The sequence below is a fragment of the Neopelma chrysocephalum genome, unplaced genomic scaffold (genome assembly GCF_003984885.1).
Source record: "Neopelma chrysocephalum unplaced genomic scaffold, ASM398488v2 Primary Assembly neopelma1_85, whole genome shotgun sequence".
NCBI lineage: Eukaryota > Metazoa > Chordata > Aves > Passeriformes > Pipridae > Neopelma > Neopelma chrysocephalum.
The window spans coordinates 6,189,628-6,202,432 of record NW_020897747.1 but is presented as its reverse complement, the minus strand read 5'-3'; the positions used below and the strand labels follow the sequence as shown (position 1 = coordinate 6,202,432).

The following is a 12,805-nucleotide window of genomic DNA, read 5'->3' as shown; positions in this document are numbered from 1 at the left end:
CTTCAGACACAGTCAAACCATATCTGGGACTACATGCACAAGAAACTTTATGGCAGTCTTTCCATATGTATTCCTTGTATCATACATGCTCACAGCAGCCAAGATCAAAGGTCTTTTAAGTCAGGCAATAAATGACATTGTTATTTTACATAATCTTCAATGCAAATAGCCCAGAATGAAAGGCTGGAAGAATAGAAATGCTACTATGTCCTTTTCACAGACAGAACCAGTGCGAATGTCCTTCATTCTTTATATGGGGACAGAGACATTATGTAGCTTTCTCATGTCTCAAAGGAAATGAACAAGTGCAGAATTAGGACTCCTATAACTATACCTCACCTTCTTTGGGGGATAAACATGTATGACTTGTTCATGCAGCAACAGATGGCTGATAAATGACAGATAACAGCATGCCTCTACTAAGGTGGAGGGAATGAGATCCATACAGTTCTGGCCGTTTTGAACTTATCAAAACTGACTCAGAGTAGCTCAGAAGTGGCTGCAATGCAATACCAAACAGAAAACTGACACACTGCTTGGAAAACCCAGCTTGACTAGTCATTATTTAAAATGCTCATTTGCCTCTGTTGCATTCTGCAGATGACTTTGTTCTTAACATGTTACTTATTTTGAGATGTCTCCTGACCTTCAGCATTCCTTTTTCCCAGTCCCAATTTAAGCACATCCCCATCTCCACATATACTGCATGACACAGAAAGACTAAGTAGTTGCAACAAGACAGGTGGAAGAGAATGTACTCTTAGAGATCCTTATGCCAAAGTTGTCCTATGAACATAAATATTCTAACAAGCTTTATCCTGTCACAATAGAGCTATAAAGTTGCTCTGTTCAGCACATGATAATGGCTTTGTAATTCAATTATTGGTAGAATTTGCCTTTGGGGATTTATCTTCCTTTAGCCTCAGCATTCATGCGAATCCCTTATCGTAAATCTTGCCAATGCAAAACCAGCTCCCCCACCGCCTCTGGGACATATCCCACCACTTCATGTTAAAAAACAGACAGCTTATTCCAACTTAGTGAATGGCAGGTTTTTGTTTTTTAAGGACAGAATGAAAACAACAACAATGGATGACATTCATGGAGTCCTCGGTAGCATCAACTTTTTGGTCCCACTGATGCTTCTGTAACACTTTAAATCCTAATTGCCATTCATAAAAATAGTAACATGTAGCACTGAACAGGGAGCTTTTTGTCCAAAGATACAAAAGTACTTGACAATCGACCTTTAAGTAACCTTCCCTGCATGCTACTGATTTGTTCAAGACCTATGGAAAAGTACAAGACAAGCAGACCAAGTTAGAAACAGGGGCTGAGGAAAATTTTTGTTCTCAGCTTTATGGATAAACTCTACTGATTAGTCAAGAGCACAGGGACCTCATTGATTTGACCAAGATCACACAGTTGCTGTGTGGCAGAGACAAAAATAGAGCCTGAGAGTCCTCCAGGCTCTTTTTTCTTTTACTACTGTATTGACTCCACGAGGACTTCGCAGATACTCTCTGCTCCTTTTTTGCTTGCAGAGATCAGTGAATCTGTCCCAGGAAGCTTAGTGTGGGAGGCAATTCTTGTGGTTTCTTTAGTTCAGTCCCTATTATGTGAAATTTCACAGATTTTACTATTCCTACTTTAAGGACTTCTTTCTAGCTATAACTTAACCACATTCTCCAGACATGTTTTAAAAACAAAGGGCCAGATTCCAGATAGGCATAAATCAGCACTTCATTTCTTTACATTTGGCAAATAAATCTGCCCTGATATTAATTTAATTATATTTTCCCTGCTACATCTCTGCTCTGTTATTTCCCACTTTGCCCAATCAGATGAAATCAGACACCATTTTGCGCAATTCAACTAGCAGCCACTGGGCCAAATCCATCCTATGGTATGCTTTACTCAGTTTGTCACCTCTTCTCTAGAACTGACAGAAAACAGCAGTTAAGTGACTAAAGCCCAATTTCTCCTAGTTGTACCACCTCACAGCACTGACAGAAAAACAGGTGGTTGTTGCTGCTAACACTAGAATAGGTGAGCAGGTTAACGGGGGTAGTGGTGTCATTTCCAGGCCATGGGGAGTCCCTTCTACTCTCATCTTCACTTTTTACAGCCCTAGAGCACAATTATCCACAGGCTTCCATACCATGCTGTGTATACACCCCACAGCTTTGAGGACAGTAGCAAACCAAGCCCTCTCCTCTGCTGCAGTAACACCACAGCTTTCTGTGGGAAGCTCCAGAGAGGCAACTTGGCTAAATCTCTGAAATAGATGGATGTGAATTCTCAGGGAGGTAGCTATTTATTGTACATAACACTGGGTGGGAGGAATGTCTTAAAATAACAATCTAAATTAAGTGGATAAAATTCAGTTACTAGGATTAGATCCTGATTTTACGATAGCCCTCCTGTCCTATATCTCTTTTTCACATCTTGCAGGAAACTTAAGACTACAACTTGGCTTGAAGGGAGAGAAGGAGGAAGGTACCCCCTAGTTATAGCCTCTGAACTCAGCTCCCTGATATCATAAACCAAACCTACTTGACTTATGGCTTCTCTGCTGTACAGCCTAATAGGATCACAATTTCCCACTGTGTTAAGACACATCTTGTAGTGCTGTGGCCCTGAGTCAGGAAGCTCTGGAGGAAGCCAGCAAGTCATTTAGAGCAAGAGTGCAAAGTCAACTCTGGTAACCCAGTGTGCTACTCATTAAACATACAACACAACATAGCAGTGAAACCTTCCTGACACAGATCTAGACGAATCCATAGGCAGCTTAACTGTGCAACTGCTTCACCTTCTCAAGGTCTGTCCTTTACAGAAGCATACAGAGAAATGAGCTGCTTACCCCAGTGCCCGTTGGAGACTGACAGGTTCCAGGTCCTGCAGAGCACTGCAGGCTGCTGAGTAGCACCCAAATCAAGATTTTGAACCTCATATACAGATGCTCGCCTACTTCTGCAGAACTTTAATGAGGGAAAGTGGATGATGGAGAGAAGCTGAAGCTCGTGGGAGGCTGTACACATTTATAAAGTATCTCTGGATGATTTTTTAAGATAAATCTGCTGAACTGGGAAAACCAAAACACATCAATCTACACATCAATCAGACTGAGGCTCCTTGGTCTCAAAAAGCTTATTCAGGTGTATATACCTATTCTTCCTATTCAAAACTGGAGGACAAGACTCTAGGGGAAGAAAGAGGGCAGTCAGGTAAACAGTCAAGATTCTGCTCAGTTCTGACTTTTTAGAAGACCATTCCAATTATTATTTTACACCCATCTCCAGAGCCCCCATGATATGCAAATAGGGCTGAGAACCCTTTTTCACTCACATGGTGGAACTCTGCCAGACTAAGGATTTGGGACTGAGGAGTTATATTTTGCTCTGACGAATCCTGCTTTGATTATGAGTTACAAGGTCTCTCAAGAAACTGCTGGGACCAGAGGATCTGGTTATTTTAGACTCAGTGGACCAGAGGGCTACCAACTGCTGCTGTGTGACTTCATAATTCTCTCAATCTTATCCAGAGAAGAAATCACGTATTTTGGATCTCAGTTTCTTAAGAACTAATTCTTATCATAAATCCAGAGTCTAACTGAGTTTTTAACAACAAGAGAAAGAGACTGCTGCATGTCTTTTTTCTGTCCTTGCTGATCCACATGGGGCTGGGGAGTTTGTAACTCTGGAAGCCAGACAGGAACAAAATCCTAATTCCCAAGATAAATCTGGGAGATTTCATTTGTATCACAAAGACAGCTACAGATAGACCTTCAGTCTGACTTTCTCCCAAAGCCAAATTGGAAACAAATGTTTGGTGTTCAATGCAGGGAAATTAAAAAAAAAACAAAACAAAACAAAACAAGGAAAATTTTCTATGCATTTCCACTTCTGGGCTGCCAAGTAACCTGAGGATAAAAAAGCACTGAAGTGCTGAAGCAGAAGCGCAGTCCTACAACTCTTGCTATTCCCCATCAGTCAGTTGCTTAATTCAGATGTCCTGAAAACTGACATGGGTTCCTCTGGCATGTGCCCATATCCACCATATTTAAGCTATGAAATATATAAATTTTTAATTAAATTTCTGGTACACTTCAACTCATAGAATATGGTTTGTGTGCTAGATCAAGTGGATGATTTTCTGGAGAGACTGTCACAATGCACTTTGATTGGCATCTTTCCCATCAGCCTCCAGTAGTTGCCCTGCAGTGATTAAAAGGTCTTGTTCAGCCATACACAGCATCATTTGTAAACAGCCCAGATACTGTGCCATTTAAATGGCTTCAGCCCACCTGGGTGGGTGTGCAAATCTCACCAAGCCAAGATCTGACAAGAACACTGGGACAGTTTTCCCAGCTCACTCCCACTGCTTGAATATAATGAAGTTTTTAACAGGGCTGTGACACCTTTTCCCCTTAATTTTCAGCTCTTTCAGCTGCTCCAATGAACACAGTCAGAGCTTTTAAAATACAGTCTCCAGCCTCCTCTGGAAAAGATATATACTCTATAATTATACTCTGAAGATTAACTTCCTTTGCCACTACTCATATAAGAAACACAAATATAGCCCTATCTACTCATCTGTCCTCCCAGCTGCTTACCAGTTTTTTCCCCTTCAGTGTGTGTGCATATCTTTGTATTATTTGAGGGGAAAGGTTGGTTGGCTGCTTCTTTTACAATGTTTGCCTCCATTTGCTTCTCCTTCTTATCCTCAGAAAAACACAAGACAGAGTGGAGACCTAGAAACATGTCTTATCAAACTGACACATCTCCTTTAATTTCTTCAGGGAATCATTAACATCATGAACTCATGACCCTACTGGAAATCATAAATGGTTTAGGTTGGAATGGACCTTAAAGATCATCTAGTTCCCAACCCTCTGCCATGGGCAGGGACACCTTCCACAAAAGAGGTTGCTCAAAACCCCATTCAACCTGGCCTTGAACCCTTCTAGGGATGGGGCAGCCACAGCTTCTCTGCTCAACCTGTGCCAGGGCCTCACCACTCTCACAGTAAAAAATTCCCTCTCAATATCTATTCTAAACCTATCCTTTTTCAGTTTGAAGCCATTACCCCTTTCCTTATCACTCCATGTCCTTGTCAAAAATCCCCCTCCAGCTCTCTTGTAGCCCCTTCAGGTACTGGAAGGGGCCCTAAGGTCTCCCCAGACCCTTCTCTTGTCCGGGCTGAACAATCCCAACTCTCTCAGAGTGTTTTCAAAGGAAAGGTGCTACAGCTCTCTGATCTTCTTGAAGTATGGAGTTGTATTTCTTTTGTATTTCTCCCACTTCCTGGGCTGTGTGCAATACCCAAATAAGTAAAAAAATAAAATCAATACCATTGTATAGATAATGATTATAACTTGATGACATAATTTACTAGCTGAGCTTCTATATTGTTAATTTTATGTTAGTTTTTAAGACTTTTATTTTTTGGTTTTATTTCTTCCCTCTCCCCCCCAAGTTTTTCAAGATTGGGTTTTGATTAGAATTAAAAAGTTAAATGTCTCGTTTTGATTAGAATTAAAAAGTAAAACGTCTCATTTTGATTAAAAAAACATTATGTTTTCCATACATTTTAATGAGATTTTTAACCTTTTGTATCCAATTGTGATACCTTGACTTAGTGACTTTCAGAAAATAATTTCTGGTGGAAGGCATGACTTGATCTGAGGACTAGAATAAAAACCTGGCTTTTAATGAGCAATGAATGTCTGCATATATATTTTGGACATATTGAACTATATGCACTTTGACCAGTTTTTTGCAACTACTGGTCATGGGTATTTGGATTTGCAAGTCACAAGTATCATTAGTGAACTTTGACTCGATGACTGGACTACTTTAAAAAAGGAAGAAAAATGTAATGTAATTCTCAACATAACTGATTGGCCAATTGTGTTCACATTTGTATTCACTACAAATCAGCATCTTCACCACCAAAATTCCATCACAGGAATGTATATCAAAAATGACCAAGTGTCACAAAAATAAACTCAGAAGTATTTAGATAAAGCATTTATCCAACTTTTTAAACTAGGATCTACTGCATTCTCTTCCCCTAATGTCAACTACATCAGTAAACACTGTGCTATCAGCAATAATCCACATTATATTAACTTGCTGTTCCTGTATTACCCTGATGAAGTATTTATCACTTAGAATATTCCTTCCTAGTAATTAGGGTATTTTCATAGACCACAGTTCCAGAATTACCAAGTACCTTGATAGCTTACATGTATTTTTCTGCCACAGTACACTTAACAGCAAAATATCAAGAAGCTGCCAGAGAAATTATAAAAACCATGAAAATTATTGATACAGTGCAGACCTGCCATGCCTCGGGGTTGTATGCAGTGTGGATTCTTTCATGTCTCCATCTGACACATGACGTGGTTGACTCTCAGAGGATTACATTTTCCTCAGTATACCACTGTCACATGCTTAGATTATGCAAACAGATATGTGATGGTACCCAAATTATAGCAATTATTAGAGATGTCAGTTTTACAGTAGTCCATCATTAAAGCCTGCCCAGCACAAATGTGTCTTCACAACCTTTTAATGAGGTAGAAAATTACAGATCCCCTTTTTCTACATGTGTTTAATTTGTTGTTTGGTGGTATTTTTAAGACAAGAAAACTCCAGTACCCTTTAATTTTAACGGTTTGAGTTCATCTGTTCATCTCTCACCTTATTTCTACCTCCACAAAGTGACATTACATTTCTTTCATCACAAGTGTGGATGTCAGGGCACCACTTGGAGCTGCAGGTGGAAGAATGAAAAGGGAGAACAGAGGAGCTCTGAATAAACAAATATTCTATTTCCATATTAATGACTTCTCTTAATGAGAGGATTCAAGAATACAAAATATGTATTAGTTACAAGGAGCTGAGTTGTGTCCACACAGAGTGTTTTCTCAGAGTTATGTAGTAGGCATTATCAGATTGCTTTAGTGTTTTCCTTCATGGGGCTAAATTTCTCTGGGGTAGCAGTAGAATGCAGTGTTTCATGGAGCAGCCAAAAAATAAGCAAATAAAGAAGAAAATCCTCTTGGAAACATATATAAGAAATGCAGCTGTAAAAGACACTACAAATTCTCTGACAGCATTTGCAGGTAGAGCCTTCTCAAGGCTAAAACTAGCAAGCCTAATGGTGTTTATTCACAAGACTTAGAGTGACCCACAAACTATTTACTAGACAATATGAGAGAGTAAAATAGCAATGAAAATATCAGTGAGCAATAAGGAAAATGCATCTTTGGTTTCACCAACCCCATGTAAAAGTCTTTAAAGTCTTCCAGATTACCCCTCCTATCAAAAGAAGCAGTGTAACTAAATGCAGGCCTTGCTTTGTGTCTTCCGGTTTTGGAGAAGTCCTAGTTTAGACAGTATTGGAAGCAATCTGTATTAAAGCAGCTCCTCAGCCTTCCTTAGACAACAGAAAATATCCCTCATTCTTTGCCCATTACTGCTGTGTCCTGGTTGATTCCTTCAAACACATTTAAATTAGAGAAAGCACCAGCAACAGGAGAGAGTAACCCCACATTCTGCTTTTCTTGAAAAGTTGTGACTTCGGGACATTTTACTTCACTATTTATTTCTGCTCTTAAGAATAAGTGAAGTTGAAGTCAGTCTTCTGACTTAACAGATGCATAAGACTGCATATTTCCTCGTCAAAATAATGAGTTAAAGAAACCCCTACCAACAACAAACCATGGGGTACTGAGCAAGGCTTTATCCAACTTGTGAACCAGCACTAGATACAGAGATGTTGCTGCAGAAATTTGGATTTCAACTTTACTCCTGTACCCTCTTAAATTCCAGTTCCCTTCTGCTTTTCTTGCATGGGAAGTCAGCAGTGGCCACACATTGAGTGCAAAGGGCTGCCCTTCTGCTTCAGCACTTCAGTGTCTCTTTTATCCCCAGGTTACTTGTCTGCACAGGAATGAAAGTGCATAGAAAAGCCCAGTGTTGCTCTCTGTGGGGTACAGGTTCTCAATTACATGTGCACAGCTCTTTTCTACTATGGATGGGTTTGAGAACAGACAGTGTCCATAGAATTGTAGTTAACAGTATTTTTTTTTCCCAGGGTGTTTATGGTCATAATAAATAAACCAAAATAAGATGTAACACTGTCTCCCCAAGCTTGATTATTTTTACTTTTGATAGCAGAAGTACAGTCTAGGTTACACTGAGATGTGTTATACAAAGGACATTCTACTCAAGGTGAAAATACAGGCTTGCAGTTTCATGCTTTGTTTTTGGCTGTGGGGAAGTTAGATGGGTGGTTGTAACATCTTTTCATCTTTTAACTTACTCTTTGCCTTTGAAGTTCCAAGCCTGAGTTGTCTTATTTGTTAGGTTCTAAGAGGCCTTCAAAGTTTGAGCTCCATAGAAAGGGAAAATGATAATTTTCATCATTATTTTTATTGCAGGCATCCATCATCTCTATTTACAATAAACCAGATCTGTAAGCAATGAGAGGAAACTTCAAAAGGTTGGGAGCACTGTACAGAATATGGGGATACAGGGACAGTCTTTCCATCTCTCTGACCCTCTCCAGTGATTACAATTTTGCTGGCGTCTCAAAGACTGGGTACCCAGATTTCTATGACTTTCTGCTTTTATTAGCCCAGAAAAAAACCAGACGTGTAGAGCTGTGTGTTTGCATCTGAAATTTTGAGACTCTTTTAGGAATTCTACAGGAAAGAAACAGTGATACAAATACACACGTCTGTCTACAGACACTTAGATAAAAAACAAGTTTAAGTTAAAAATGAAATTTAGCTTGCAAAAGTTTCAGCTAACACAGGTTCTGAGAAAGGATTAAATAGCAGGAGCAGCAAACAAAATCTCTGGTATATCCTTTGTAGACCAAATATAAATTTAACTGTAGAAGTAAATTTGACCTAGAGCTCTTACTTTTTTTATAAATTAAAAGAAAATATTTGACTGAACCATTCCCGAATCTTGATATGTTCAAAACCTGTGAGTTTGGCAGAAATTTATAGTTTAGAAACTACCATGGGGGTCTTATTTCAACCATTGGGTTCAGCTTCTCCTGATTTCAAGATGACTATTTTATCAAAAGCTTCTCTTTGAAAGGCATATTCACAAGACATAAGCCCACTACTGCTCACAGGCAGACTGCTGCTTCCATGAAGAGTTGATGAGAAGTCTCACAGATTTACACCAGTGTAAGCAAAAAGAGAAATAAGGTAAAACACAAGAAAAACCTTATCTTTCATTTGGACTATATCATTTAAGTAAACTCATGCATTACAGATGCCTCGAATTCTATCACAGGCATGTAGGTAATGCCCCCAAGTGAATTTAGATACAAATCATATGGCATACGCTAAGGCAGCAAAGAGTTCAACTTGCATTAGTGACAAAGAGCCATGATACTTCTGCAAGGTAACTCTGGCACCAGACTTGCAAATGCTTTGCCATTGCCATAAAACAACTGACATTCAAAGATTCAGCAGGAGGAACTTACACATGGCTGATTCATACAGCTGGAAATCTGACTGGAAACACTGCACTGCTGCTTAGAAGCTTTACTGCAGAGTGATTGAAGCTCATAATGAAAAAGTGTGTGTGCCTTTAGTTCAATGGTCATTAACTTTCAAGGACTGCATAGGTCTAACAGTAGTTAAAAACGTATCACTAGAGGAATCTATTGCTACCTGTGACAGAAATGCTGGTATCCTCAAAGATTCCAAGACTTCAGGCTTTGGCCCTTAACTGCAGCAGGACCAGACTGAACTTTTCACTCTCCTATCCCAAATCAATGCTTTCTTCAGACTATTATTCAGCATGGTTCAGTTGTGCATCACCCTTAGATCAAAGACCCAATTTTCGAGTGTCGTATAAACACACAATGTCCCTTTCATACCAGTTCTAAATTAATCTCAACAAACCAGCAGTGCAGGTTGCATTCAGCCACATTGCCTTCAAGACCTCATTTCAACACCTCTATATGTATGGGGAAGTTGTGTCCAGGAAATGAGGAAGAGGTTTTTGCTCTTACCAGTAGAATCTGTTTGGTGCAACTCCCTCATGAAGAAGCAGCCATCTTCTGCCAAACTCCACTGAACTGAATAACTGGGGACAAAAACAAACAGTCATGAATCACAGTAAAACACAAAGATCTCAGAGAAATTAACCTGAAGAACCCTGTATCACTTCTGAGATAGTGACTTGGGACTTTTACTTCTTCCAGTCTCAAAGGGACACCCCTGAGGCAGCTGAAAGGTGTCTGTGGTGCCTTTTATTGGCATAGACAATACTGAGATGTGTGATATGGGACACAACCGGTATTACCTGAGGAATCACTTCATGTGTATACCCAACAACCTGCCATGAATGAAAATTCATCATCCAGTTGCCTTCCTCAATGTTATGTTAGGAGGACATTCTCGTTCTATTTATCAGTGCCATCCTTAGATAGTTTTTTCAATCTGGCACCAAAAATGTTCCAACATGTCTAAACTTCTCTTGCAGGACTGGATGAGTTTAAATAGCGCAAGTTGCTTATAGCACAGAAACCCATGATTCTCCCTCTGCTCTTGTCCTTCTCCTGCAAACAACGTGACACCTTCTCCTACTCTGGTTACACAAACAATATCCAAATACATCAATCATTTCAGAAAATATTTTCATGATAAATACCAAACCAGGCTGAGAAAGGTCAGCAAAAAGGCATGTTACAGGTATTAGAAATAGTTTGACATGTCTTTGCGGAATGATATACAAATGTTACTGTTATAGAGCACTTGCAAACAGATGCTACCCGTAAATGCTGCCATCAGGTAATTCTCGGAAGGCCAGTAGAGAGAAGGATCACTTGGGTTCTTTTATTTCTTTTGCTTTATTTAGCTTCAAATTTATCACATGGAAGAACTGAGAAGCAGTCAACCCTAAACTTTCTTGCAGATTCATCCTATTTCCATTCTCTCCTTTGCTCGGTAGACTTGGTCAGTCCCCTTTCTGGCAAGGCAGATGTTGGACACCTTTTTTTGAACTGTGATCTCCCTTTTCATGACACCACTTTAGGGATCTTGCATAAAATGCCAACAATCTGCATCTTCATGTGCAAACCTTGACAAATTTTTTTTGGAACACATTGTGGCAGGGAAGAGAAAGATGGATACTTATGAGAATAATTGAGAAGGAAAAAATTATGATTTTAAAACTTCAGGTTCATCAGAAAGATGATTTGAATATATTTTAAGAATCATGAGACTGGGATGTATAAAACCTTGAGATCTACTTATTTGGCTATTCATTCCAAACACAAACCCCAATATCCCTCAGCTTTTCTATGGTAAAAACTTGGAAGGACATCGAGAAACTAGTTACAACAGCTTCTTGGTAAACGGTAGATGGCATATGTCAAAATTTACTTTAAATATGAAAGCTAAAAATTCACCTCTTTCATCTTTCTTTCTCTTGAACAGTCGAAGAGAGAGGGAAGAAGGTGGAGGGGATAGAAGATAATAAGAGCAGTTTAGTTTTGTAGCTGGAAATGCATCCACTTTAAAACTTCAGTGGTGAGTCTGCTATTTTTCCTTAAATAGAAGATTCCAGATATATTTTTATTTAAACTGTAGGACACCTTAACTATAACTAAGGAAAACTTTCATTTTTGAAAATTTAAGAAAATCTTTTGGAATATTTAACATTAATTTTTAAAAGTAATTTGAATTTACCTATTAAAGAACTTTACCATTAGAGGAGGTATTCCCCCCCTTCACATTTAAAATCCATTTCCAGACCTGCTTTTATAATTGCAGCAAAAATAAAAACATAGTAACAATAAGCTGTTGTTATTATCTATCATCTCACTGATGTCAGTATTCTCCCTTTACTGGCACAGTAGTTTCTTCCGTGCCAAGTAATGTCTTTGACATACAGTAATTTTAGTTTTAATAAAGCTCATATCATCCTTTCACTAAGAACAGGGAGCAATCCAAACAACTCAGCAAATACCTGTGTGTTTCCAGACACACAGGGATACATAGGATCTAAGCTTTACAGCGACATTGATGTTCAGATGCCTGAAGACATCATACTAAATCTCATTTTCCCACCTTTGTATCTGTCACCCTTATTCCTCTCTAGTTTCCCTGCGCACAACTTTCAGCAGGTTGTGAATTTGCTGGTGATAGTAACAATTAACTGAGATTAATTTCAGCGTGCAAAAGCTTTCTCTGTGCTCGTGCCTGCAGTCCCACTGCAGTGCCAGGTGGCTGAACAGTCCCAGTGCCACGGCTTCCCTCTGGCTCTTCCAGCACAGCTCTTCAGAGGGGCTGTTTACCTGGTGCATCCGACAGCTCCCCGAGCAGAACAGAAGCTGTGACACTGCGCAGCACCCAGGGAGCCCAGCCTTCTCTTAATCTGTGCCCTGAATGAGACATGATTCAGGCAAAAAGTGGAGAAATGCTAGACTTTATAAGTTTCTTTCAAAGGCAGGAAATGGATATAGCAATACTACTGTCAGAGCTGGACTCAAATTAGAAACCAGTGCCCAGTGAGCTGGAGACAGCGTGTGAGAAAAGGCAACAGCTCTCAAAGAGAAATATCAGCTCTCTGAGAATCCATGCCTAAAGCTCTCATTGTCTTTGATGAGACACTTTAATAACCAGGCTTTAGATGGTTTTTCCTCCTCTGCCATTATCTCAGCACCAACCTTGGCCTTTACTGCACAAGCAGCACAAGCAGCACCAGTGTACCTTTAGAAAAGGCAGAATTCCTCAACTTATGTATCACCCTCTCCCCCCAAA

At 39.5% G+C, this 12,805-nt stretch overlaps 1 protein-coding gene across 5 annotated transcripts in view; it reads right to left on the bottom strand.

The window, feature by feature from the left end:
* Window positions 1-12,805, bottom strand: part of SORCS1 (sortilin related VPS10 domain containing receptor 1) — a 271,364-nt gene that overhangs the window by 81,903 nt on the left and 176,656 nt on the right. For all 5 annotated transcript variants that reach the window (XM_027692166.1, XM_027692172.1, XM_027692170.1 and 2 more), the window contains one exon: window positions 10,051-10,124. In XM_027692166.1, the coding sequence (XP_027547967.1) occupies window positions 10,051-10,124 (74 nt within the window). The remainder of the gene's footprint in view (window positions 1-10,050; window positions 10,125-12,805) is intronic.